Source organism: Panulirus ornatus, chromosome 1 (genome assembly GCF_036320965.1).
Source record: "Panulirus ornatus isolate Po-2019 chromosome 1, ASM3632096v1, whole genome shotgun sequence".
NCBI classification, from domain to species: Eukaryota; Metazoa; Arthropoda; class Malacostraca; order Decapoda; family Palinuridae; genus Panulirus; species Panulirus ornatus.
In genome coordinates, this window is record NC_092224.1 from 3,651,711 (window position 1) to 3,679,210 (window position 27,500).

Consider the following 27,500-nt stretch of genomic DNA (forward strand, 5'->3'; position numbering starts at 1 on the left):
GTGAAGAAGAGGGCAAATCAGAGATGGGGATGTGAGAGTTATATTGAATTTTAGGGAGAGTAAAAAGATGTGAGTAAAGTGCGTAAGACAAGGGAACAAATGGGAACTTCAGTGAAGGGGGCAAGAGGGGAGGTGATAACAAGTAGTGGTGATGTGAGAAGGAGATGGAGTGAGTATTTTGAAGGTTTGTTGAATGTGTTTGATGATAGAGTGGCAGATATAGGGTGTTTTGGTCGAGGTGGTGTGCAAAGTGAGAGGGTTAGGGAAAATGATTTGGTAAACAGAGAAGAGGTAGTAAAAGCTTTGCGGAAGATGAAAGGCGGCATGGCACCGGGTTTGGATGGTATTGCTGTTGAATTTATTAAAAAAGGGAATGACTGTATTGTTGACTGGTTCTTAAGGTTATTCAATGTATGTATGATTCATGGTGAGGTGCCTGAGAATTGGCGGAATGCTTGCATAGTGCCATTGTACAAAGGCAAAGGGGATAAAAGTGAGTGCTCAAATTACAGAGGTATAAGATTGTTGAGTATTCCTGGAAAATTGTATGGGAGGGTATTGATTGAGATGGTAAAGGCATGTACAGAGCATCAGAATAGGGAAGAGCAGTGTGGTTTCAGAAGTGGTAGAGGATGTTTGGATCAGGTGTTTGCTTTGAAGAATGTATTTAAGAAATACTTAGAGAAGCAAATGGATTTGTATGTAGCATTTATGGATCTGGACAAGGCATATGATAGAGTTGAAAGAGATTCTCTGTGGAAGGTATTGAGAATATATGGTGTGTGGTGTGGGGGACAAGTTGTTAGAAACAGTAAAAAGTTTTTATCGAGGATGTAAGGTATATGTTCGTTTAGGAATAGAGAAAAGTGATTGGTTCTCAGTGAATGTAGGTTTGCGGCAGGGATGTGTGATGTCTCCATGTTTATCTAATTTCTTTATGGATGGGATTGTTAGGGAGGTGAATGCAAGAGTCTTGGAAAAGGGGGACAAGTATGCAGTCTGTTGTGGATGAGAGAGCTTGGGACGTGAGTCAGTTGTTGTTTGCTAATGATACAGCGCTGGTGGCCGATTCGTGTGAGAAACTGCAGAAGCTGGTGAGTGAGTTTGGCAAAGTATGTGAAAGAAGAAAGCTGAGAGTAAATGTGAATAAGAGCAAGGTTATTAGGTACAGTAGGGTTAAGGGACAAGTCAATTGGGAGGTAAGTTTGAATGGAGAAAAACTGGAGGAAGTAAAGTGTTTTAGATATCTGGGAGTGGATCTGGCAGCGGATGGAACCATAGAAGCGGAAGTGAATCATAGAGTGGGGGAGGGGGCGAAAGTTTTTGGGGCCTTGAAGAATGTGTGGAAGTCGAGAACATTATCTCGAAAAGCAAAAATGGGTATGTTTGAAGGAATATTGGTTCCAACAATGTTGTATGGTTGCGAGGCGTGGGCTATGACCCTGAACCCTACTGTACCTAATAACCTTGCTCTTATTCACATTTACTCTTAACTTTCTTCTTTGACACACTTTACCAAACTTAGTCACCAGCTTCTGCAGTCTCTCACACGAATCAGCCCCCACCGCTGTATCATCAGCGAACAACAACTGACTCACTTCCCAAGCTCTCTCATCCACAACAGACTTCATACTTGCCACTCTTTCCAAAACTCTTGCATTCACCTACCTAACGACTGCCGCCATAAACAAATTAAACAACCATGGAAACATCACACACACCTTCCGCAAACCTACATTCACTGAGAACCAATCACTTTCCTCTCTTCCTACACGTACACATGCCTTACATCCTCGATAAAAACTTTTCACTGCTTCCAACAACTTGTCTCCCACACCATATATTCTTAATACCTTCCACAGAGCATATCTATCAACTCTATCATATGCCTTCTCCAGATCCATAAATGCTACATACAAAACCCTTTGCTTTTCTATGTATTTCTGAAATACATTCTTCAAAACAGACACCTGATCCACAAATCCAATACCACTTATAAAAACCACACTACTCTTCCCCAATCTGATGCTCTGTACATGCCTTCACCCTCTCAATCAATACCATCCCATATAATTTACCAGGAATACTCAACAAACTTATACCTCTGTAATTTGAGCACTCACTCCTATCCCCTTTGCCTGTGTACAGTGGTACTATGCAGGCATTCCGCCAATCCTCAGGCACCTCACCATGAGTCATACATACATTAAATAACCTTACCAACCAGTCAACAATACAGTCACCCCCTTTTTTAATAAATTCAACAGCAATACCATCCAACCCCGCTACCTTGCCGGCTTTCATCTTCCGCAAAGTTTTTACTACTTCTTCTCTGTTTACCAAATCATTTTCCCTAACCCTCTCACTTTGCACACCACCTCGACCAAAACACCCTATATCTACCACTCTATCATCAAACACATTCAACAAACCTTCAAAATACTCACTCCATCTCCTTTTCACTTCACCACTACTTGTTATCACCTCCCCATTAGCCCTCTTCACTGGGGTTACCATTTGCTCCCTCGTCTTTCGGCACTTTATTTACTCCTTCCAAAACATCTTTTTATTCTCCCTAAAATTTAATGATACTCTCTCACCTCAACTCTCATTTGCCCTCTTTTTCACCTCTTCTACCTTTCTCTTGACCTCCTGCCTCTTTCTTTTATACATCTCCCACTCATTTGCATTATTTGCATGTATAAATCGTCCAAATGCCTCTCTCTTCTCTTTCAGTAATAATCTACTTCTTCATCCCACCACTCACTACCCTTTCTAATCAACCCACCTCCCACGCTTCTCATGCCACAAGCATCTATTGCGCAAGCCATCACTGCTTCCCTAAATACATCCCATTCTCCCCCACTCCCCTTACCTCCTTTGTTATCACCTTTTTCCATTCTCTACTCATTCTCTCATGGAACTTCCTCACACAAGTCTCATTTCCAACCTCACTTACTCGCACCACTCTCTTCACTCCAACATTTTCCCTTCTTTTCTGAAAACCCCTACAAATCTTCATCTTCGCCTCCACAAGATAATGATCAGACATACCTCCAGTTGCGCCTCTCAGCACATTAACATCCAAAAGTCTCTCTTTCGCGAGCCTATCAATTAACATATAATCCAATAACGCTCTCTGGCCATCTCTCCTACTTACATACGTATATTTATGTATATCTCTCTTTTTAAACCAGGTATACCCAATCACCAGTCCTTTTTCAGCACATATATCTATAAGCTCTTCACCATTTCCAATTACAACACTGAACACCCCATGTGTACCAATTATTCCCTCAACTGCCACATTACTCACCTTTGCATTGAAATCACCCATCACTATAACCCGGTCTCGTGCATCAAAACTACTAACACAATCATTCAGCTGCTCCCGAAACACTTGCTTCTCATGATCTTTCTTCTCATGCCCAGGTGCATATGCACCAATAATCACCCATCTCTCTCCATCAACATTCAGTTTTACCTATATCAATCTAGAGCTTACTTTCTTACACTCTTTCACATAGTCCCACAACTCCTGTTTCAGGAGTAGTGCCACTCCTTCCCTTGCTCTTGTCCTCTCACTAACCCCTGACTTTACTCCCTAGACATTCCCAAACCACTCTTCCCCTTTACCCTTGAGTTTCGTTTCACTCTGAGCCAGAACATCCAGGTTCCTTTCCTCAAACATACTGCTTATCTCTCCCTTTTTTTCATCTTGGTTACATCCACACACATTTAGATACCTCAATCTGAGCCTTCGAGGAGGATGAGCACTCCCCGCGTGACTCCTTCTTCTGTTTCCCCCTTTAGAAAGATAAAATGTATATATATATATATATATATATATATATATATATATATATATATATATATATATATATATTTGAACAGCAATCCCGTCTGACCCAGTATTTTGAAGGGCACCAGGCCACCCCACGTTATTAGTACAGTCCTGTGTTGTTCGTCAGCTGTGGTCGACGCCCACCGCCCAGTGCTTCATATTTTGCTGATATATATATATATATATATATATATATATATATATATATATATATATATATATATATATATATATATATATATATATATATATATATATTTTTTTTTTTTTTTTTTTCAATTTCCCAAAAGAAAGGCCCAGTCCTCTGTTCTTAACGCTACCTCGCTATCGCGGGAAATGGCGAATAGTATGAAGAAAAGAAGAAGAAGATATATATATATATATATATATTTTCTTTTTTTTATATTTCTGCTTTGTCGCTATGTCCCGCGTTAGCGAGGTAGCGCAAGGAAAAAGACGAAAGAAATGGCCCAACCCACATCCATACACATGTACATACATACGTCCACACACGCAAATATACATACCTACACAGATTTCCATGGTTTACCAAAGACGCTTCACATGCCCTGTTTTAATCCAATGACAGCACGTCAACCCCGGTATACCACATCGATCCAAGTCGCTCTCTTCCTTGCCCTCCTTTCACCCTCCTGCATGTTCAGGCCCCGATCACACAAAATCTTTTTCACTCCATCTTTCCACCTCCAATTTGGTCTCCCTCTTCTCCTCGTTCCCTCCACCTCCGACACATATATCCTCTTGGTCAATCTTTCCTCACTCATTCTCTCCATGTGCCCAAACCATTTCAAAACACCCTCTTCTGCTCTCTCAACCACGCTCTTTTTATTTCCACACATCTCTCTTACCCTTACGTTACTTACTCGATCAAACCACCTCACACCACACATTGTCCTCAAACATCTCATTTCCAGCACATCCATCCTCCTGCGCACAACTCTATCCATAGCCCACGCCTCGCAACCATACAACATTGCTGGAACTACTGTTCCTTCAAACATACCCATTTCTGCTTTTCGAGATAATGCTCTCGACTTCCACACATTCTTCAAGGCTCCCAGAATTTTCGCCCCCTCCCCCACCCTATGATCCACTTCCTCTTCCATGTTTCCATCCGCTGCCAAATCCACTCCCAGATATCTAAAACACTTTACTTCCTCCAGTTTTTCTCCATTCAAACTTACCTCCCAATTGACTTGAGCCTCAACCCTACTGTACCTAATAACCTTGCTCTTATTCATATTTACTCTAATTTTCTTCTTTCACACACTTTACCAAACTCAGTCACCAGCTTCTGCAGTTTCTCACATGAATTAGCCACCAGCGCTGTATCATCAACTAACAACAACTGACTCACTTCCCAACCTCTCTCATCCACAACAGACTTCATACTTGCCCCTCTTTCCAAAACTCTTGCATTAACCTCCCGAACAACCTCATCCATAAACAAATTAAACAACCATGGAGACATCACACACCCCTGCCGCAAACCTACATTCACTGAGAACCAATCACTTTCCTCTCTTCCTACACGTACACATGCCTTACATCCTCGATAAAAACTTTTCACTGCTTCTAACAACTTGCCTCCCACACCAAATATTCTTAATACCTTCCACAGAGCATCTCTATCCACTCTATCATATGCCTTCTCCAGATCCAAAAATGCTACATACAAATCCATTTGCTTTTCTAAGTATTTTTCACATACATTCTTCAAAGCAAACACCTGATCCACACATCCTCTACCACTTCTGAAACAACACTGCTCTTCCCCAATCTAATGCTCTGTACATGCCTTCACCCTTTTAATCAATACCCTCCCATATAATTTACCAGGAATACTCAACAAACTTATACCTCTGTAATTTGAGCACTCACTCTTATCCCCTTTGCCTTTGTACAATGGCACTATGCACGCATTCCGCCAATCCTCAGGCACCTCACCATGAGTCATACATACATTAAATAACCTTACCAACCAGTCAACAATACAGTCACCCCCTTTTTTAATAAATTCCACTGCAATACCATCCAAACCTGCTGCCTTGCCGGCTTTCATCTTCCGCAAAGCTTTTACTACCTCTTCTCTGTTTACCAAATCATTTTCCCTAACCCTCTCACTTTGCACACCACTTCGACCAAAACACCCTATACCTGCCACTCTATCATCAAACACATTCAGCAAACCTTCAAAATACTCACTCCATCTCCTTCTCACATCACCACTACTTGTTATCACCTCCCCATTTCCGCCCTTCACTGAAGTTCCCATTTGATCCCTTGTCTTACGCAATTTATTTACCTCCTTCCAGAACATCTTTTTATTCTCCCTAAAATTTAATGATACTCTCTCACCCCAACTCTCATTTGCCCTCTTTTTCACCTCTTGCACCTTTTTCTTGACCTCCTGCCTCTTTCTTTTATACATCTCCCACTCATTTGCATTTTTTCCCTGCAAAAATCTTCCAAATGCACTCTCTCTTCTCTTTCACTAATAATCTTGCTTCTTCATCCCACCACTCACTACCCTTTCTAATCAACCCACCTCCCACTCTTTTCATGCCACAAGCATCTTTTGCGCAATCCATCACTGATTCCCTAAATACATCCCATTCCTCCCCCACTCCCTTTACTTCCATTGTTCTCACCTTTTTCCATTCTGTACTCAGTCTCTCCTGGTAATTTCTCACACAAGTCTCCTTCCCAAGCCCACTTACTCTCACCACCCTCTTCACCCCAACATTCACTCTTCTTTTCTGAAAACCCATACAAATCTTCACCTTAGCCTCCACAAGATAATGATCAGACAGTTGCACCTCTCACTACATTAACATCCAAAGGCTCTCTTTCGCGCGCCTGTCAATTAACACGTAATCCAATAACGCTCTCTGGCCATCTCTCCTACTTACATACGTATACTTATGCATATCTCGTTTTTTAAACCAGGTATTCCCAATAACCAGTCCTTTTTCAGCACATAAATCTACAAACTCTTCACCATTTCCATTTACAACACTGGACACCCCATGTATACCAATTATTCCCTCAACTGCCACATTACTCACCTTTGCATTCAAATCACCCATCACCATAACCCGGTCTCGTGCATCAAAACCACTGACACGCTCAGATATATATATATATATATATATATATATATATATATATATATATATATATATATATATATATATATATATATATATATATATATATTTATTTATTTATTTATTCTTATTTATTGATTTTCCTTTGTCGCTGTCTCACGCGTCAACGAGGTAGCGCAAGGAAACAGACGAAAGAATGGCCCAACCCACCCACATACACATGTATATACATACACGTCCACACACGCAAATATACATACCTATATATCTCAATGTACACATATATATACAAACACAGACATATACATATATACACATGAAATTAATTCATACTGTCTGCCTTTATTTGCTCCCATCGCCACCTCGCCACACATGGAATAACAACCCCCTCACCCCTCATGTGTGCGAGGTAGCGCTAGGAAAAGACCAAAGGCCACATTCGTTCACACTCAGTCTCTAGCTCTCATGTAATAATGCACCGAAACCACAGCTCCCTTTCCACATCCAGGCCCCACACATCTTTACATAGTTTACCCCAGAAGCTTCACATGCCCTGGTTCAATCCATTGACCGCACGTCGACCCGGTATACCACGTTCCAATTCACTCTATTTTTGCACGCCTTTCACCCTCCTGCATGTTCAGGCCCCGATCACTCAAAATCTTTTTCACTCCATCTTTCCACCTCCAACTTGGTCTCCCACTTCTCCTCATTCCCTCCACCTCTGACACATATATCCTCTTGGTCAATCTCTCCTCACTCATTCTCTCCATGTGACCAAAACATTTCAAAACACCCTCCTCTGCTCTCTCAATCACACTCTTTTTATATCCACACATCTCTCTTACCCTTACATTACTTACTCGATCAAACGACCTCACACCACATATTGTCCTCAAACATCTCATTTCCAGCACATCCACCCTCCTGCGCACAACTCTATCCATAGCCCACGCCTCGCAACCATACAACATTGTTGGAACCACTATTCCTTCAAACATACCCAATTTTGCTTTGCGAGATAATGTTCTCGACTTCCAAACATTCTTTAAGGCTCTCAGAGTTTTCGCCACCTCCCCAACCCTATGATTCACTTCTGCTTCGATGGTTCCACTCCCAGATATCTAAAACACTTTACTTCCTCCAGTTTTTCTCCATTCAAACTCACCTCCCAATTGACTTGACTCTCAACCCTACTGTACCTAATAACCTTGCTCTTATTCACATTTACTCTTAAATTTCTTCTTTCGCACATTTTTCCCAAACTCAGTCACCAGCTTCTGCAGTTTCTCACATGAATCAGCCACCAGCGCTGTATCATCAGCGAACAACAACTGACTCACTTCCCAAGCTCTCTCATCCACAACAGACTGCATACTTGCCCATCTTTCCAAAACTCTTGCATTCACCTCCCTATCAACCCCATTCATGAACAAATTAAAGAACCATTGAGACATCACACACCCCTGCCGCAAACCTACATTCACTGAGAACCAATCACTTTCCTCTCTTCCTAAACGTACACATGCCTTACATCCTCGATAAAACTTTTCACTGCTTCTAACAACTTTCCTCCCACACCATATATTCATAAAACCTTCCACAGAGCATCTCTATTAATTCTATCATATGCCTTCTCCAGATCCATAGATTCTACATACAAATCCATTTGCTTTTCTAAGTATTTCTCACATACATTCTTCAAAGCAAACACCTGATCCACACATCCTCTACCACTTCTGAAACCACACTGCTCTTCCCCAATCTGATGCTTTGTACATGCCTTCACCCCTCTCAATCAATACCCTCCCATATGATTTACCAGGAATACTCAACAAACTTATACCTCTGTAATTTGAGCATTCACTCTTATCCCCTTTGCCTTTGTATGATGGCACTATGCAAGCATTCCGCCAATCCTCATGCACCTCACCATGAATCATACATACATTAAATAATCTTACCAACCAGTCGACAATACACTCACCCCCTTTTTTAATAAATTCCACTGCAATACCATCCAAACCTGCTGTCTTGCAGGCTTTCATCTTCCGTAAAGCTTTTACTACCTCTTCTCTATTTACCAAATCATTTTCCCTAACCCTCTCATAATATATATATATATATATATATATATATATATATATGTATATATATATATATATATATATATATATATATATATATATATATATATATATATATATATATATATATATATTTTTTTTTTTTATTTTGTATTTTATTTTGCTCTGTCGCTGTCTCCCGCGTTAGCGAGGTAGCGCAAGGAAACAGACGTAAGAATGGCCCAACCCGCCCACGTACACATGTATATACATACACGTCCACATACGGAAATATACATACCTATACATCTCAGTGTACACATATATATTCAAATACAGACATATACATATATACACATGTACATAATTCATACTGTCTGCATTTATTTGTTCCCATCGCCACCTCACCCCACACGGAATAACAACCCTCTCCCCCCTCAAGTGTGCGAGGTAGCGCTAGGAAAAGACACCAAAGGCTCCATTCGTTCACACTCAGTCTCTAGCTGTCATGTAATAATGCACCGAAACCACAGCTCCCTTTCCACATCCAGGCCCCACACAACTTTCCATGGTTTACCCCAGACGCTTCACATGCCCTGGTTCAATCCATTGACAGCACGTCGACCATGGTATGCCACATTGTTCCAGTTCACTCTATTCCTTGCACGCCTTTCACCCTCCTGCATGTTCAGGCCCCGATCACTCAAAATCTTTTTCACTCCATCTTTCCACCTTCAATATGGTCTCCCACTTCTCCTCGATCCCTCCACCTCTGACACATATATCCTTTTTGTCAATCTTTCCTCATTCACTCTCTCCATGTGGCCAAACCATTTCAAAACTCCTTCTTCTGCTCTCTCAACCACACTCTTTTTATTACCACACATCTCTCTTACCCTTATATTACTTACTCGATCAAATCACCTCTCACCACATATTGTCCTCAAACATCTCATTTCCAGCACATCCACCCTCCTGCGCACAACTCTATCCATAGCCCACGCTTCGCAACCATACAACATTGTTGGAACCACTATTCCTTCAAACATACCCATTTTTGCTTTCCGAGATAATGTTCTCGACTTCCACACATTCTTCAAGGCTCCCAGAATTTTCGCCCCCTCCCCCACCCTATGATTCACTTCCGCTTCCATGGTTCCATCCGCTGGCAGGTTCACTCCCAGATATCTAAAACACATTACTTCCTCCACTTTTTCTCCATTCAAACTTACCTCTCAATTGACTTGACCCTCAACCCTACTGTACCTAATAACCTTGCTCTTATTCACATTTACTCTTAACTTTCTTCTTTCACACACTTTACCAAACTCAGTCACCAGCTTCTGCAGTTTCTTACATGAATCAGCCACCAGCGCTGTATCATCAGCGAACAACAACTGACTCACTTCCCAAGCTCTCTCATCCACAACACACTGCATACTTGCCCCTCTTTCCAAAACCCTTGCATTCACCTCCCTAACAACCCCATCCATAAACAAATTAAACAACCACGGAGACATCACCCACCCCTGCCGCAAACCTACATTCACTGAGAACCAGTCACTTTCCTCTCTTTCTGCACGTACACATGCCTTCCATCCCCGATAAAACCTTTTCACTGCTTCTAACAACTTGCTTTCCACACCATATATTCTTAAAACCTTCCACAGAGCATATCCACCAACGTTATCATATGCCTTCTCCAGATCCATAAATGCTACATACAAATCCATTTGTTTTTCTAAGTATTTCTCACATACATTCTTCAAAGCAAACACCTGATCCGCACATCCTCTCCCACTTCTGAAACCACACTGCTCTTCCCCAATCTGATGCTCTGTACATGCCCTCACACTGTCAATCAATACCCTTCCATACAATTTACCAGGAATACTCAACAAACTTATACATCTGTAATTTGAGCAATCACTCTTATCCTCTTTGCCTTTGTACAATGGCACTATGCAAGCATTCCGCCAATCCTCAGGCACCTCACCATGAATCATACATACATTAAATAACCTTACCAACCAGTCAGCAATACAATCACCCCCTTTTTTAATAAATTCCACTGCAATGCCATCCACACCTGCTGCCTTTCCGGATTTCATCGTCTGTAAAGCGTTTACTACCTATTCTGTATTTACCAAACCATTTTCCCTAACCCTCTCACTTTGCACACCACCTCGACCAAAACACCCTATATCTGCCAATCCATCATCAAACACATTCAACAAACCTTCAAATTACTCACTCCATCTCCTTCTCACATCACCACTACTTCTCATCACCTCCCCATTAGCCCTTCACTGAAGTTCCCATTTGCTCCCTTGTCTTACGCACTTTATTTACCTCCTTCCAAAACATCTTTTTATTCTCCCTGAAATTTAATGATACTCTCTCACCCCAACTCTCATTCGCCCTCTTTTCCACCTCTTGCACCTTTTTCTTGACCTCCTGCCTCTTTCTTTTATACCTCTCCCACTCATTTGCATTTTTTCCCTGCAAAAATCGTCCAAATGCCTCTTTCTTCTCTTTCCCTAATAATCTTACTTCTTCGTCACACCACTCACTACCTTTTCTAATCAACCCACCTCCCACGTTTCTCATGCCACAAGCATCTTTTGCGCAATCCATCACTGATTCCCTAAATACATCCCATTCCTCCCCCACTCCCCGTACCTCCTTTGTTCTCACCTTTTTCCATTCTGTACTCAGTCTCTCCTGGTACTTCCTCACACAAGTCTCCTTCCCAAGCTCACTTACTCTCACCACTCTCTTCACCCCAGCATTCTCTCTTCTTTTCTGTAAAACCCCACAAATCTTCACCTTCGCCTCTACAAGATAATGATCAGACATCCCTCTAGTTGCACCTCTCAGCACATTAGCAACAAAAGTCTCTATCAATTAACACGTAATCCAATAATGCTCTCTGGCCATCTCTCCTACTTACATACGTATACTTATGTATATCTCGCTTTTTAGGCCAGGTATATATATATATATATATGTATATATATATATATATATATATATATATATATATATATATATATATATATATATATATATATATATATATATATATGTACAAATCTTCTTCCTCCGGCCGACATTTTCTTTCCTTCTGATAATAGTGAAGATTTAAGCTAAGTGTGCGTTTTTCCTCGTGAAAGCGATATTACCAAGATCACATAGTTCATTATGAAGCAAAACACCGTGTTGCAGACGTCCTGGGAAGTGAGATATGAGCGTGACAACCAACTGGTTGCGAGAGACAAGTCATCGGAAAATGAATTTCGAGGGAGCTGTTCCAGTCATTAGAAATTCGCTGACCCGCGTTCGTCGACAAACACCAGAGCAACAGATCCATGTTCCAGTGTTGGAAGCTGGCGGGAACCAGGACTACGAGACTCGCTGGGTCAAAGTGGAAGATTTATGGAGATCGTCGATACGAGAGCCAAACTTTAGATCAGCAGTGTATACTGTGAAGGGAATGGGACCGAGGACTGAGCCCTGTGGCACACACGACTCGTCACGTTCAACCAATCTTGAAGCTTTCGGTCATTCAAAGGATGTTCTGTGGCTGAGAGATTGACTTGAGGAGGCAGAAGTGATATTGTGACAGTGATTGTGTCAGCGTCGCGTCGCCTCGCCGCAGTGTATCGAGACAGACTTCCCCAGAACTTTAAAGGGGAAGTAAATGTTTATAGTTGTGTTAATGGAGTGATAGTTTTCATGCATGGTGTTTTTGACAAGAAAATAGTGAAGTTGGAGAAAAAATGTAGCTTAGACATTGAAGCTTATTGATACAGTGGTGAAATTGATGAGAACTGCTATTGACGTTTGTGTGAATAAATTGTACATTTCCTTTTCCATAGCCAGAGGTTGAACCATTATGTGACATTCATTTTTTTTCATTCATTTCAAGCTAAAAGTTTGTTTTCTAAATTGTTTCTTACATTTTTCATATGTATATATATATGTATGTGTGTGTGTGTGTGTGTGTGTGTGTGTGTGTGTGTATGTATATATATATGTATATTATCCCTGGGGATAGGGGTGAAAGAATACTTCCCACGTGTTCCTCGCGTGTCGTAGAAAGCGACTAGAGGGGACGGGAGCGGGGGGCCGGAAATCCTCCCCTCCTTGTATTAACTTTCTAAAATGGGAAACAGAAGAAGGAGTCACGCGGGGAGTGATCATCCTCCTCGAAGGCTCAGAGTGGGGTGCCTAAATGTGTGTGGATGTAACCAAGATGTGAAAAAAGGAGAGATAGGTAGTATGTTTGAGGAAAGGAACCTGGATGTTTTGGCTCTGAGTGAAACGAAGCTCAAGGGTAAAGGGGAAGAGTGGTTTGGAAATGTCTGGGGAGTGAAGTCAGGGGTTAGTGAGAGGACAAGAGCAAGGGAAGGAGTAGCAATACTCCTGAAGCAGGAGTTGTGGGAGTATGTGATAGAATGTAAGAAAGTAAATTCTCGATTAATATGGGTAAAATTGAAAGTTGATGGAGAGAGGTGGGTGATTATTGGTGCATATGCACCTGGGCATGAGAAGAAAGATCATGAGAGGCAAGTGTTTTGGGAGCAGCTAAATGAGTGTGTTAGCGGTTTTGATGCACGAGACCGGGTTATAGTGATGGGTGATTTGAATGCAAAGGTGAGTAATGTGGCAGTTGAGGGAATAATTGGTATGCATGGGGTGTTCAGTGTTGTAAATGGAAATGGTGAAGAGCTTGTAGATTTATGTGCTGAAAAAGGACTGATGATTGGGAATACCTGGTTTAAAAAGCGAGATATACATAAGTATACTTATGTAAGTAGGAGAGATGGCCAGAGAGCGTTATTGGATTACGTGTTAATTGACAGGCGTGCGAAAGAGAGACTTTTGGATGTTAATGTGCTGAGAGGTGCAACTGGAGGGATGTCCGATCATTAACTTGTGGAGGCTAAGGTGAAGATTAGTATGGGTTTTCATAAAAAAGAGGAGTGAATGTTGGGGTGAAGAAGGTGGTGAGAGTGAGTGAGCTTGGGAAGGAGACCTGTGTGGGGAAGTACCAGGAGAGACTGTGTACAGAATGGAAAAAGGTGAGAACAATGGAAGTAAGGGGAGTGGGGGAGGAATGGGATGTATTTAGGGAATCAGTGATGGATTGCGCAAAAGATGCTTGTGGCATGAGAAGAGTGGGAGGGGGGCTGTTTAGAAAGGGTAGTGAGTGGTGGGATGAAGAAGTAAGAGTATTAGTGAAAGAGAAGAGAGAGGCATTTGGACGATTTTTGCAGGGAAAAAATGCAATTGAGTGGGAGAAGTATAAAAGAAAGAGACAGGAGGTCAAGAGAAAGGTGCAAGAGGTGAAAAAAAGGGCAAATGAGAGTTGGGGTGAGAGACTATCAGTAAATTTTAGGGAGAATAAAAAGATGTTCTGGAAGGAGGTAAATAGGATGCGTAAGACAAGGGAGCAAATGGGAACTTCAGTGAAGGGCGTAAATGGGGAGGTGATAACAAGTAGCGGTGATGTGAGAAGGAGATGGAATGAGTATTTTGAAGGTTTGTTGAATGTGTCTGATGACAGAGTGGCAGATATAGGGTGTTTTGGTCGAGGTGGTGTGCAAAGTGAGAGGGTTAGGGAAAATGATTTGGTAAACAGAGAAGAGGTAGTAAAAGCTTTGCGGAAGATGAAAGCCGGCAAGGCAGCAGGTTTGGATGGTATTGCAGTGGAATTTATTAAAAAAGGGGGTGACTGTATTGTTGACTGGTTGGTAAGGTTATTTAATGTATGTATGACTCATGGTGAGGTGCCTGAGGATTGGCGGAATGCGTGCATAGTGCCATTGTACAAAGGCAAAGGGGATAAGAGTGAGTGCTCAAATTACAGAGGTATAAGTTTCTTGAGTATTCCTGGTAAATTATATGGGAGGATATTGATTGAGAGGGTGAAGGCATATACAGAGCATCAGATTGGGGAAGAGCAGTGCGGTTTCAGAAGTGGTAGAGGATGTGTGGATCAGGTGTTTGCTTTGAAGAATGTATGTGAGAAATACTTAGAAAAGCAAATGGATTTGTATGTAGCATTTATGGATCTGGAGAAGGCATATGATAGAGTTGATAGAGATGCTCTGTGGAAGGTATTAAGAATACATGGTGTTGGAGGCAAGTTGTTAGAAGCAGTGAAAAGTTTTTATCGAGGATGTAAGGCATGTGTACGTGTAGGAAGAGAGGAAAGTGATTGGTTCTCAGTGAATGTAGGTTTGCGGCAGGGGAGTGTGATGTCTCCATGGTTGTTTAATTTGTTTATGGATGGGGTTGTAAGGGAGGTAAATGCAAGAGTCCTGGAAAGAGGGGCAAGTATGAAGTCTGTTGGGGATGAGAGAGCTTGGGAAGTGAGTCAGTTGTTGTTCGCTGATGATACAGCGCTGGTGGCTGATTCATGTGAGAAACTGCAGAAGCTGGTGACTGAGTTTGGTAAAGTGTGTGGAAGAAGAAAGTTGAGAGTAAATGTGAATAAGAGCAAGGTTATTAGGTACAGTAGGGGTGAGGGTCAAGTCAATTGGGAGGTGAGTTTGAATGGAGAAAAACTGGAGGAAGTGAAGTGTTTTAGATATCTGGGAGTGGATCTGTCAGCGGATGGAACCATGGAAGCGGAAGTGGATCATAGGGTGGGGGAGGGGGCGAAAATTTTGGGAGCCTTGAAAAATGTGTGGAAGTCGAGAACATTATCTCGGAAAGCAAAAATGGGTATGTTTGAGGGAATAGTGGTTCCAACAATGTTGTATGGTTGCGAGGCGTGGGCTATGGATAGAGATGTGCGCAGGAGGATGGATGTGCTGGAAATGAGATGTTTGAGGACAATGTGTGGTGTGAGGTGGTTTGATCGAGTAAGTAACGTAAGGGTAAGAGAGATGTGTGGAAATAAAAAGAGCGTGGTTGAGAGAGCAGAAGAGGGTGTTTTGAAATGGTTTGGGCACATGGAGAGAATGAGTGAGGAGAGATTGACCAAGAGGATATATGTGTCGGAGGTGGAGGGAACGAGGAGAAGAGGGAGACCAAATTGGAGGTGGAAAGATGGAGTGAAAAAGATTTTGTGTGATCGGGGCCTGAACATGCAGGAGGGTGAAAGGAGGGCAAGGAATAGAGTGAATTGGAGTCATGTGGTATACAGGGGTTGACGTGCTGTCAGTGGATTGAATCAAGGCATGTGAAGCGTCTGGGGTAAACCATGGAAAGCTGTGTAGGTATGTATATTTGCGTGTGTGGACGTGTGTATGTACATGTGTATGGGGGGGGGGGGGGTTGGGCCATTTCTTTCGTCTGTTTCCTTGCGCTACCTCGCAAACGCGGGAGACAGCGACAAAGTATAAAAAAAAAAAAAAGAAAAAAAAAAAATATATATATATATATATATATATATATATATATATAACCATATAACCATGTTGTATGGTTGCGAGGCGTGGGCTATGGATAGAGTTGTGCGCAGGAGGATGGATGTGCTGGAAATGAGATGTTTGAGGACAATGTGTGGTGTGAGGTGGTTTGATCGAGTGAGTAACGTAAGGGTAAGAGAGATGTGTGGAAATAAAAAGAGCGTGGTTGAGAGAGCAGAAGAGGGTGTTTTGAAATGGTTTGGGCGCATGGAGAGAATGAGTGAGGAAAGATTGACCTAGAGGATATATGTGTCGGAGGTGGAGGGAACGAGGAGAAGTGGGAGACCAAATTGGAGGTGGAAAGATGGAGTGAAACAGATTTTGTGTGATCGGGGCCTGAACATGCAGGAGGGAGAAAGGAGGGCAAGGAATATAGTGAATTGGATCGATGTGGTATACCGGGGTTGACGTGCTGTCAGTGGATTGAATCAGGGCATGTGAAGCGTCTGGGGTAAACCATGGAAAGCTGTGTAGGTATGTATATTTGCGTGTGTGAACGTATGTATATACATGTGTATTGGGGTATGTATATACACATGTATATACATACATCCACACACGCAAATATACATACCTACACAGCTTTCCATGGTTTACCCCAGACGCTTCACATGCCTTGATTCAATCCACTGACAGCATGTCAACCCCGGTATACCACATCGCTCCAATTCACTCTATTCCTTGCCCTCCTTTCACCCACCTGCATGTTCAGGCCCCGATCACACAAAATCTTTTTCACTCCATCTTTCCACCTCCAATTTGGTCTCCCTCTTCTCCTCGTTCCCTCCACCTCCGACACACATATCCTCTTGGTCAATCTTTCCTCACTCATTCTCTCCATGTGCCCAAACCATTTCAAAACACCCTCTTCTGCTCTCTCAACCACGCTCTTTTTATTTCCACACATCTCTCTTATCCTTACGTTACTTACTCGATCAAACCACCTCACACCACACATTGTCCTCAAACATCTCATTTCCAGCACATCCATCCTCCTACGCACAACTCTATCGATAGCCCACGCCTCGCAACCATACAACATTGTTGGAACCACTATTCCTTCAAACATACCCATTTTTGCTTTCCGAGATAATGTTCTCGACTTCCACACATTCTTCAAGGCTCCCAGAATTTTCGCCCCCTCCCAACCCTATGATCCACTTCCGCTTCCATGGTTCCATCCGCTGCCAGTTCCACTCCCAGATATCTAAAACACTTTACTTCCTCCAGTTTTTCTCCATTCAAAGTTACCTCTCAATTGACTTGACCCTCAACCCTACTGTACCTAATAACCTTGCTCTTATTCACATTTACTCTTAACTTTCTTCTTTCACACACTTTACCAAACTCAGTCACCAGCTTCTGCCGCTTCTCACATGAATCAGCCACCAGCGCTGTATCATCACCGAACAACAACTGACTCACTTCCCAAGCTCTCTCATCCCCAACAGACTTCATACTTGCCCCTCTTTCCAAAACTCTTGCATTTACCTCCCGAACAACCCCATCCATAAACAAATTAAACAACCATGAAGACATTACACACCCCTGCCGCAAACCTACATTCACTGAGAACCAATCACTCTCCTCTCTTCCTACACGTACACATGCCATACATCCTCGATAAAAACTTTTCACTGCTTCTAACAACTTGCCTCCCACACCATATATTCTTAATACCTTCCAGAGAGCATCTATATCAACTCTATCATATGCCTTCTCCAGATCCATACATGCTACATACAAATCCATTTGCTTTTCTAAGTATTTCTCACACACATTCTTCAAAGCAAACACCTGATCCACACATCCTCTACCACTTCTGAAACCACACTGCTCTTCCCCAATCTGATGCTCTGTACATGCCTTCCCCCTCTCAATCAATACCCTCCCATATAATTTACCAGGAATACTCAAGAAACTTATACCTCTGTAATTTGAGCACTCACTCTTATCCCCTTTGCCTTTGTAAAATGGTACTATGCACACATTCCGCCAATCCTCAGGCACCTCACCATGAGTCATACATACATTAAATAACCTTACCAGCCAATAATAATACAGTCACCCACTTTTTTAATAAATTCCACTGCAATACCATCCAAACCTGCTGTCTTGCCGGCTTTCATTTTCCGCAAAGCTTTTACTACCTCTTCTGTTTACCAAATCATTTTCCCTAAATATATGTATATATATATATATATATTTTTATATATATATATATATATATATATATATATATATATATATATATATATATATATATATATATATATATATATATTTTTTTTTTTTTTTTTTGCTTTGTCGCTGTCTCCCGCGTTTCCGAGGTAGCGCAAGGAAACAGACGAAAGAAATGGCCCAATCCACCCCCATACACATGTATATACATACGTCCACACACGCAAATATACATACCTACACAGCTTTCCATGGTTTACCCCAGACGCTTCACATGCCCCGATTCAATCCACTGACAGCACGTCAACCCCGGTATACCACATCGCTCCAATTCACTCTATTCCTTGCCTTCCTTTCACCCTCCTCCATGTTCAGGCCCCGATCACACAAAATTTTTTTCACTCCATCTTTCCACCTCCAATTTGGTCTCCCACTTCTCCTCGATCCCTCCACCTCCGACACATATATCCTCTTGGTCAATCTTTCCTCACTCATTCTCTCCATGTGCCCGAACCATTTCAAAACACCCTCTTCTGCTCTCTCAACCACGCTCTTTTTATTTCCACACATCTCTCTTACCCTTACGTTACTTACTCGATCAAACCACCTCACACCACACATTGTCCTCAAACATCTCATTTCCAGCACATCCATCCTCCTGCGCACAAATCTATCCATAGCCCACGCCTCGCAACCATACAACATTGTTGGAACCACTATTCCTTCAAACATACCCATTTTTGCTTTCCGAGATAATGTTCTCGACTTCCACACATTCTTCAAGGCTCCCAGAATTTTCGCCCCCTCCCACACCCTATGATCCACTTCCGCTTCCATGGTTCCATCCGCTGCTAGATCCTACTCCCAGATATCTAAAACACTTCACTTACTCCAGTTTTTCTCCATTCAAACTCACCTCCCAATTGACTTGACCCTCAACCCTACTGTACCTAATAACCTTGCTCTTATTCACATTTACTCTTAACTTTCTTCTTTCACACACTTTACCAAACTCAGTCACCAGCTTCTGCAGTTTCTCACATGAATCAGCCACCAGCGCTGTATCATCACCGAACAACAACTGACTCACTTCCCAAGCTCTCTCATCCCCAACAGACTTCATACTTGCCCATCTTTCCAAAACTCTTGCATTCACCTCCCTAACAACCCCATCCATAAACAAATTAAAGAACCATTGAGACATCACACACCCCTGCCGCAAACCTACATTCACTGAGAACCAATCACTTTCCTCTCTTCCTACACGTACACATGTCTTACATCCTCGATAAAAACATTTCATTGCTTCTAACAACTTTCCGCATATATTTTTAATACCTTCCAGAGAGCATCTGTATCATATGCCTTCTCCAGATCCATAAATGCTACATACAAATCCATTTGCTTTTCTAAGTATTTCTCACATACATTCTTCAAAGCAAACACCTGATCCACACATCCTCTACCACTTTTGAAACCACACTGCTCTTCCCCAATCTGATGCTCTGTACATGCCTTTATATATATATATATATATATATATATATATATATATATATATATATATATATATATATATAAATTATATATATATATATATATATATATATACATATATATTAATATATATATATATTCTTTTTTTTATTTATATATTCATTTTGCCTTGTCGCTGTCTTTCGCGTTAGCGAGGTAGCACAAGGAAACAAACGAAAGAATTGCCCAACCCACCCACATACACATGCATATACATACACGTCCACACACGCATATATATATATATATACCTATACATCTTAACGTATGCATATATATATATATATATATATATATATATATATATATATATATATATATATATATATATATATATATATATATATATATATATATTTTTTTTTTTTATGCTTTGTCGCTGTCTCCCGCGTTTGCGAGGTAGCGCAAGGAAACAGACGAAAGAAATGGCCCAACCCACCCCCATACACATGTATATACATACGTCCACACACGCAAATATACATACCTACACAGCTTTCCATGGTTTACCCCAGACGCTTCACATGCCTTGATTCAATCCACTGACAGCACGTCAACCCCGGTATACCACATCGCTCCAATTCACTCTATTCCTTGCCCTCCTTTCACCCTCCTCCATGTTCAGGCCCCGATCACACAAAATCTTTTTCACTCCATCTTTCCACCTCCAATTTGGTCTCCCTCTTCTCCTCGTTACCTCCACCTCCGACACATATATTCTCTTGGTCAATCTTTCCTCACTCATTCTCTCCATGTGCCCGAACCATTTCAAAACACCCTCCTCTGCTCTCTCAACCACGCTCGTTTTATTTCCACACATCTCTCTTACCCTTACGTTACTTACACGATCAAACCACTTCACACCACTTATTGCCCTCAAACATCTCATTTCCAGCACATCCATCCTCCTGCGCACAACTCTATCCATAGCGCACGTCTCGCAACCATACAACATTGTTGGAACCACTATTCCTTCAAACATACCCATTTTTGCTTTTCGAGATAATGTTCTCGACTTCCACACATTCTTCAAGGCTCCCAGAATTCTCGCCCCCTCCCCCACCCTATGATCCACTTCCGCTTCCATGGTTCCATCCGCTGCCAGATCCACTCCCAGATATCTAAAACACTTCACTTCCTCCAGTTTTTCTCCATTCAAACTCACCTCCCAATTGACTTGACCCTCAACCCTACTGTACCTAATAACCTTGCTCTTATTCACATTTACTCTTAACTTTCTTCTTTCACACACTTTACCAAACTCAGTCACCAGCTTCTGCAGTTTCTCACATGAATCAGCCACCAGCGCTGTATCATCAGCGAACAACAACTGACTCACTTCCCAAGCTCTCTCATCCCCAACAGACTTCATACTTGCCCCTCTTTCCAAAACTCTTGCATTCCCCTCCCTAACAACCCCATCCATAAACAAATTAAACAACCATGGAGACATCACACACCCCTGCCGCAAACCTACATTCACTGAGAACCAATCACTTTCCTCTCTTCCTACACGTACACATGCCTTACATCCTCGATAAAAACTTTTCACTGCTTCTAAGAACTTGCCTCCCACACCATATATTCTTAATACCTTCCACAGAGCATCTCTATCAACTCTATCATATGCCTTCTCCAGATCCATAAATGCTACAAACAAATCCATTTGCTTTTCTAAGTATTTCTCACATACATTCTTCAAAGCAAACACCTGATCCACACATCCTCTACCACTTCTGAAAGAAAGAATTCTGTCTCCCTATTCCGTTGTATCTCAATTATTGAAAGAGGAAGTAGAGGAAGGAGCTCTGTCCCCGCCTGGCCTTGAAGCAGACGAAGAAAGACTACATCCGCTCACATCCATACACTATTTGTTATATGCAATGCACCGAGACCAGAAATCCCTATGCACATCCAGGCCTACGGGACTTTTCCATGGTTTACCCCGGACGTTCCACATGCTCTGGTTCAGTCCATTGATAACATCTTCACCCCGTTATACCACATCGTTCCAATTCACTCTATTCCGTGCACATCTTTCCTCCTCTTGCATGTTCTGTCCTAATCACTCAAAATCTTTTTCACTCCATTCTCCCATCTCTAGTTGGTTCTCCCCGTTCACTTTGTTCCCTCCACTTCCTAGACATATTTCCTCTTTGTCAACCTTTCCTCACTCATTCTCTCCATAAGAGTAAACCATTTCAACATACCATCTTCTCTTTTAACCACATTATTTCTTTTTCCCACATATCTCTCTTACCATTTCATCACTTATTCGATCAAACCACCTCACACCACATATTGTCATCAAACATTTCATTCTCAACACATCAACCCTTCTTAGCAACAATATATTATTGTTGGAACCACTATTCCTTCAAACATATCCATTTTTGCCTTCCAAGGTAACGTTCTCTCTTTTTACACATTCTCATCGCTCCCAGAACTTTCGACCTCTCCACGACCCAACGGCTCAATTCAGCTGCCATGGTTCCATACGTTGCCATGTCCACTGTCAGATATCTAAAATACTTCACTTCATCTATTAATTCTTCATTCAAATTTACAGCCCAATATCTTTTCCCTGAATCCTGCTGAACCTAATAACCTTGATTTTATTTACATTCACTTTCAACTTTTACCTTTCACTTACTCTTCCAGACTCAGTCATCAATTTCTGCAGTTTCTAAGTCAAATTACCCACCAGTGCTGTACCATCAGCAAACAACATCTGACTCACTCCCTAGGCCCTTTTATTCTCAATAGACTGCATACTCGCCCTTCTCTCCAAGACTCTTGAATTTACCTCTCTCAACACACCATCCATAAAATAAACTAAGCAACGATGGTGACATCAGACGCCCTTGCCGCAGACCAACTCTCATTTCAAACCTATCTCCCTCCTCTCTTCATAATCGGACACATACCTTACACCCTTGATAAAAACTTCTCACTGCTTCCAGCAACTTACCTCCCACACCATGTATTCTTAATACTTTCCATTTAGCATCTCTATCAACACCCTATCATAAACCTTCCCCAAATATGTAAATGTCACAAACAAGTCCATCTGTTTTTTTAAGTATTTGTCACACACGCTCTTTAAAGGAAACACCTGATCCACACATCCTCTACCACTTCTGAAACCACACGGCTCCTCCACAGTCTGATAAAGTGTACATGCATTCACCTTCTCAAGCAATAGCCTCACATACAGCTTAGCAGGTATACTCACCAAACTTATACCTCTTTAGTTTGAACACTCACCTTTATTCTCTTTGCTTTTATACAGTGGCACAACATATGCATTCCACCAGTCCTCAGGCACTTCACCATGATCCATACATACATTGAATATCTTTACCAAGCAAACAACAACACAGTCATCCACTTTCTTAATAAGTTCAACCGCAATACCATCCTCTCCGGCCGCTTTGCCCCATTCTATCCTACGCCAGGCTTTCACCACCTCTTTTCTCTTCACCAAACTACTCTCCATGACTCTCTCTCTTCGCACACCACCCTGACCAAGACACCCTACATCTGCCTCTCTATCATCCAACGCATTTAACAACACTTCAAAATACTCACTCCAACTCCTCCTTACTTCATCATTCCCAGTTATTACTTCCCCTTTTGCCCCATTCACCAATGCTTCCATTTGTTCCCTTGTCTTACGCACATCATTAACCTCCTTCCAAAACTTTCATTTCATTCTTTCTAATATTTAGTGTTACTCTCTACTCTCAACTCTCATTTGCCCTCTTTTTCAACCCCTGCACCTTCCTCTTGACCTCTTGCCGCTTTCTCTTAAACATTTCCCAATCATTTGCACTTCTCTGCAAGTATCGCCCATTTTATCGACCAACAACTAGGGGTGGATGAACAGCTGAGCTGACTGTAGACTGACTGCCACAACCAAGATTCAAAAGCTAATTGACTTTCACAGTTGATTCTCATTGTCCAGTTCTGGTTCCTCCACCAAATGAATGGAATTTTCTAGGGTCTGAGGCCACCACCAATTGACTTTCATAGTCTGAGCCCTGACTCCTCCACCAGTTGACTGTCGCTATCGAGTAGTTGACTCCACCACCAGCTGGTTGACTATCATCGTCCAAGTTTTGAATCCACCACCAGTAATTTACCTATCACCTTCCAGGCTCTAACTCCTTCATCAGTTAACTGTCACTGTTTAGGCCAAGATACTTCCACCAGTAGATTGCTACGGTCTAAGCTCTTACTTCTCCACCATTTGACTTTAAGTATCGAGTATTTGACTCCATCATCAGTTCTTTGACCCTCACTGCCCAAATTCTGGCTCCTCCACCACTTAGTTGGCTGTCATTATTCAGGTTCCGACTCCTCCATTCGTTAGCTTGCTTTCACAGTCCAGGCTCTGACTACTTCACCAGTTAGTTGACTTTCACTATAGAGGCTTTGACTCCTCTAACCGTTAGTTAACTGTCTTTGTTCAGGCTATGACTTTTCCATCATTTCGTTAACTGTCACAATATAGGGTCTGACTCCTCTACCATTTGATAGTCATTGTCTAGGTTCTGATTCTTCCACCAATTAACTGTCACTGTCTGACTTCCACAAGTTGATTGTCATTGTTAAGGCTCTTACTCCTCCACCAGTTGATTGCGACTGTCCAGACTCTGACTTCTTCGCTGGTTAGTTGAACGCCACAGTCCAGTCTCTGATTCCTTTAGCAATTGACTGTTACAGACCAGGCCCTGACTCCTCCACCAGTTAGCTGACTATCATTATCCAGGTTATGACTCCACCAACCGTGAGTTCGATTAAGGGTTCAGAAAAAATGTGAACCACAAACATTTATCAATATAAACGTGATGATAAGAATCAGACAGGCTTAGAGCTGTTTTATATGTGTAGGTATTTACATATTTTACATATGTGGTGACAAGGGAAGTAACTCTTAGGTGGCTGGCCGGTGGGAAGTTGATACTTCGCTATGCATAACTATTTACTTTTTTCTTAATTTCTGAATCATAATCAATTCAAGTTTAATTAGGGAGAACATTTTCAAAAAGTTTACTCTAACTTCGACTGCCAATAGCAGTGACCAGTGGCAGTGCTACATATAATGATGGTGTTCGTCTTTACAGTGACCCCTGACCTTCTGCTGCCGTGATGTGCCTCCTAGTTACATACAGAAACCTTCCATCTTTAAAGTGACTTTTATACAACCCGCTGCAGTTATCAGTTTCATTGCTACAGACAGACAGTTTTTGTCTTACGGTGATATGACATCATCAGACTGAGTGCTTACTGAGGCAGGGGGAACTGACCTGCTCGGCAACGTAGATGGTGTACTCTAGCCGCTGCCGGCGGAGGATGGGGTGCAGCCAGCTGAGGATGATGATTAGGTGCTGAAAGCGGTCCCTGTAGGGCAGGATGACGGCCACCTTGTGCCGGGGTAAGCACGGGGCGTCTGGGTCCTGCACGGGGCTCCATCTGCCCCCCGGGGCCACCCATTCCAGATCTCGTAGCACATCCTTCAGCTGCAGGTTCTCCAGCCGCTCCAGGTTGATATCCAGGCGGCCCACTGGAAGAAGGACAGGCAGTGAGTATAGTGTAGGGAGGGAGGATGTAGGTTTATATCTCCCGAGTCAGAGAAGCACTCCTATTTTTCATTATGCTTACATTACTGTTATTTTCTCTCTTACTCCCAGCTACTACTGCTACTATTACCACCACCATCACTTCCAATTATGCTACTAATTCTATAAATCCTACTCCCGCTTCTACTACTACTACTACCACTACAATTATTCTTTTGATTACTTTTTATGTGTTAATGCCAATACATTATCATGTACAGCATCATTACTGACACGTGTCAAGCGCAAGACGCGAGTTTAGTATTCATAGTTCATTATAATGGCTGACTTTAAGATCACAGGATCACATGATCATCCCAAAATCTGAAATGTCCTTCGATGAGGGATTTTTCGGTTATTTCTTTATATTTGTAACTTTCCTCGACAAGATTAAAGGAATAAGAAGAAAAGATGTAAGAAATGACGAAGGATTCATGCACAAATTTAAGAGATAAGGGTGAGTAATTCCCTGTTATTGTTATCAAAGGTAAAAGAAAAGAGAATTTCATCTATTTCTTTATCAATATTAACTCCGTTCTCAGCAACATGGTGGGTTGGAATAGCTACAGACAGCCATTCGGTTTCCTCACACGAATCCTGAACTACAAGAACTACAAGAACTTCCACACTAGCTTACTATAAGCACTTTTATATTTCATTTTACACACTTAATGTGATTTGTCAAGTGAGACCAAAGTCACCGGTCACTACTCCAACTCAACACACAAAAGAAATAAAGTCAGTGGGTTTCAGAGTTCGAATTACCAAGAGAGACTAGTATTTGAACTATTATCAAGGTGAAAAAAATTATATAAGGCTCACGAAATCTCATACTTTCAGCATATAAGCTGAAAAACACAAGGAGATAGCCGAAACAAACTGAGTAACATTCTGGGTGGCGAAATGGAAGAAACGTAGACAAGAAGAGAGACGAGATCGTCTACTATCAGTATCAACTACACGTTCAGAGATAATCGTAAAGTTATTTCCCATCCAGTCGTAAGACGTAACTCCAAATTACAGATGGAGACTCACTGTTGGTTTAATACACACACACACACACACACACACACAGACACACACACACACACACACACACATATATATTTTTTTTTTTTTATACTTTGTCGCTGTCTCCCGCGTTTGCGAGGTAGCGCAAGGAAACAGACGAAAGAAATGGCCCAACCCCCCCCATACATATGTATATACATACGTCCACACACGCAAATATACATACCTACACAGCTTTCCATGGTTTACCCCAGACGCTTCACATGCCTTGATTCAATCCACTGACAGCACGTCAACCCCGGTATACCACATCGCTCCAATTCACTCTATTCCTTGCCCTCCTTTCACCCTCCTGCATGTTCAGGCCCCGATCACACAAAATCTTTTTCACTCCATCTTTCCACCTCCAATTTGGTCTCCCTCTTCTCCTCGTTCCCTCCACCTCCGACACATATATCCTCTTGGTCAATCTTTCCTCACTCATTCTCTCCATGTGCCCAAACCACTTCAAAACACCCTCTTCTGCTCTCTCAACCACGCTCTTTTTATTTCCACACATCTCTCTTACCCTTACGTTACTCACTCGATCAAACCACCTCACACCACACATTGTCCTCAAACATCTCATTTCCAGCACATCCATCCTCCTGCGCACAACTCTATCCATAGCCCACGCCTCGCAA

At 42.0% G+C, this 27,500-nt stretch overlaps 1 protein-coding gene across 1 annotated transcript in view; it reads right to left on the reverse strand.

The window, feature by feature from the left end:
- The window catches only part of LOC139750913 (uncharacterized), a 264,061-nt gene that overhangs the window by 137,102 nt on the left and 99,459 nt on the right, over positions 1-27,500 (reverse strand). The window contains exon 4 of the mRNA XM_071666216.1: positions 25,495-25,751. Coding sequence (XP_071522317.1) covers positions 25,495-25,751 — 257 coding nt within the window. The remainder of the gene's footprint in view (positions 1-25,494; positions 25,752-27,500) is intronic.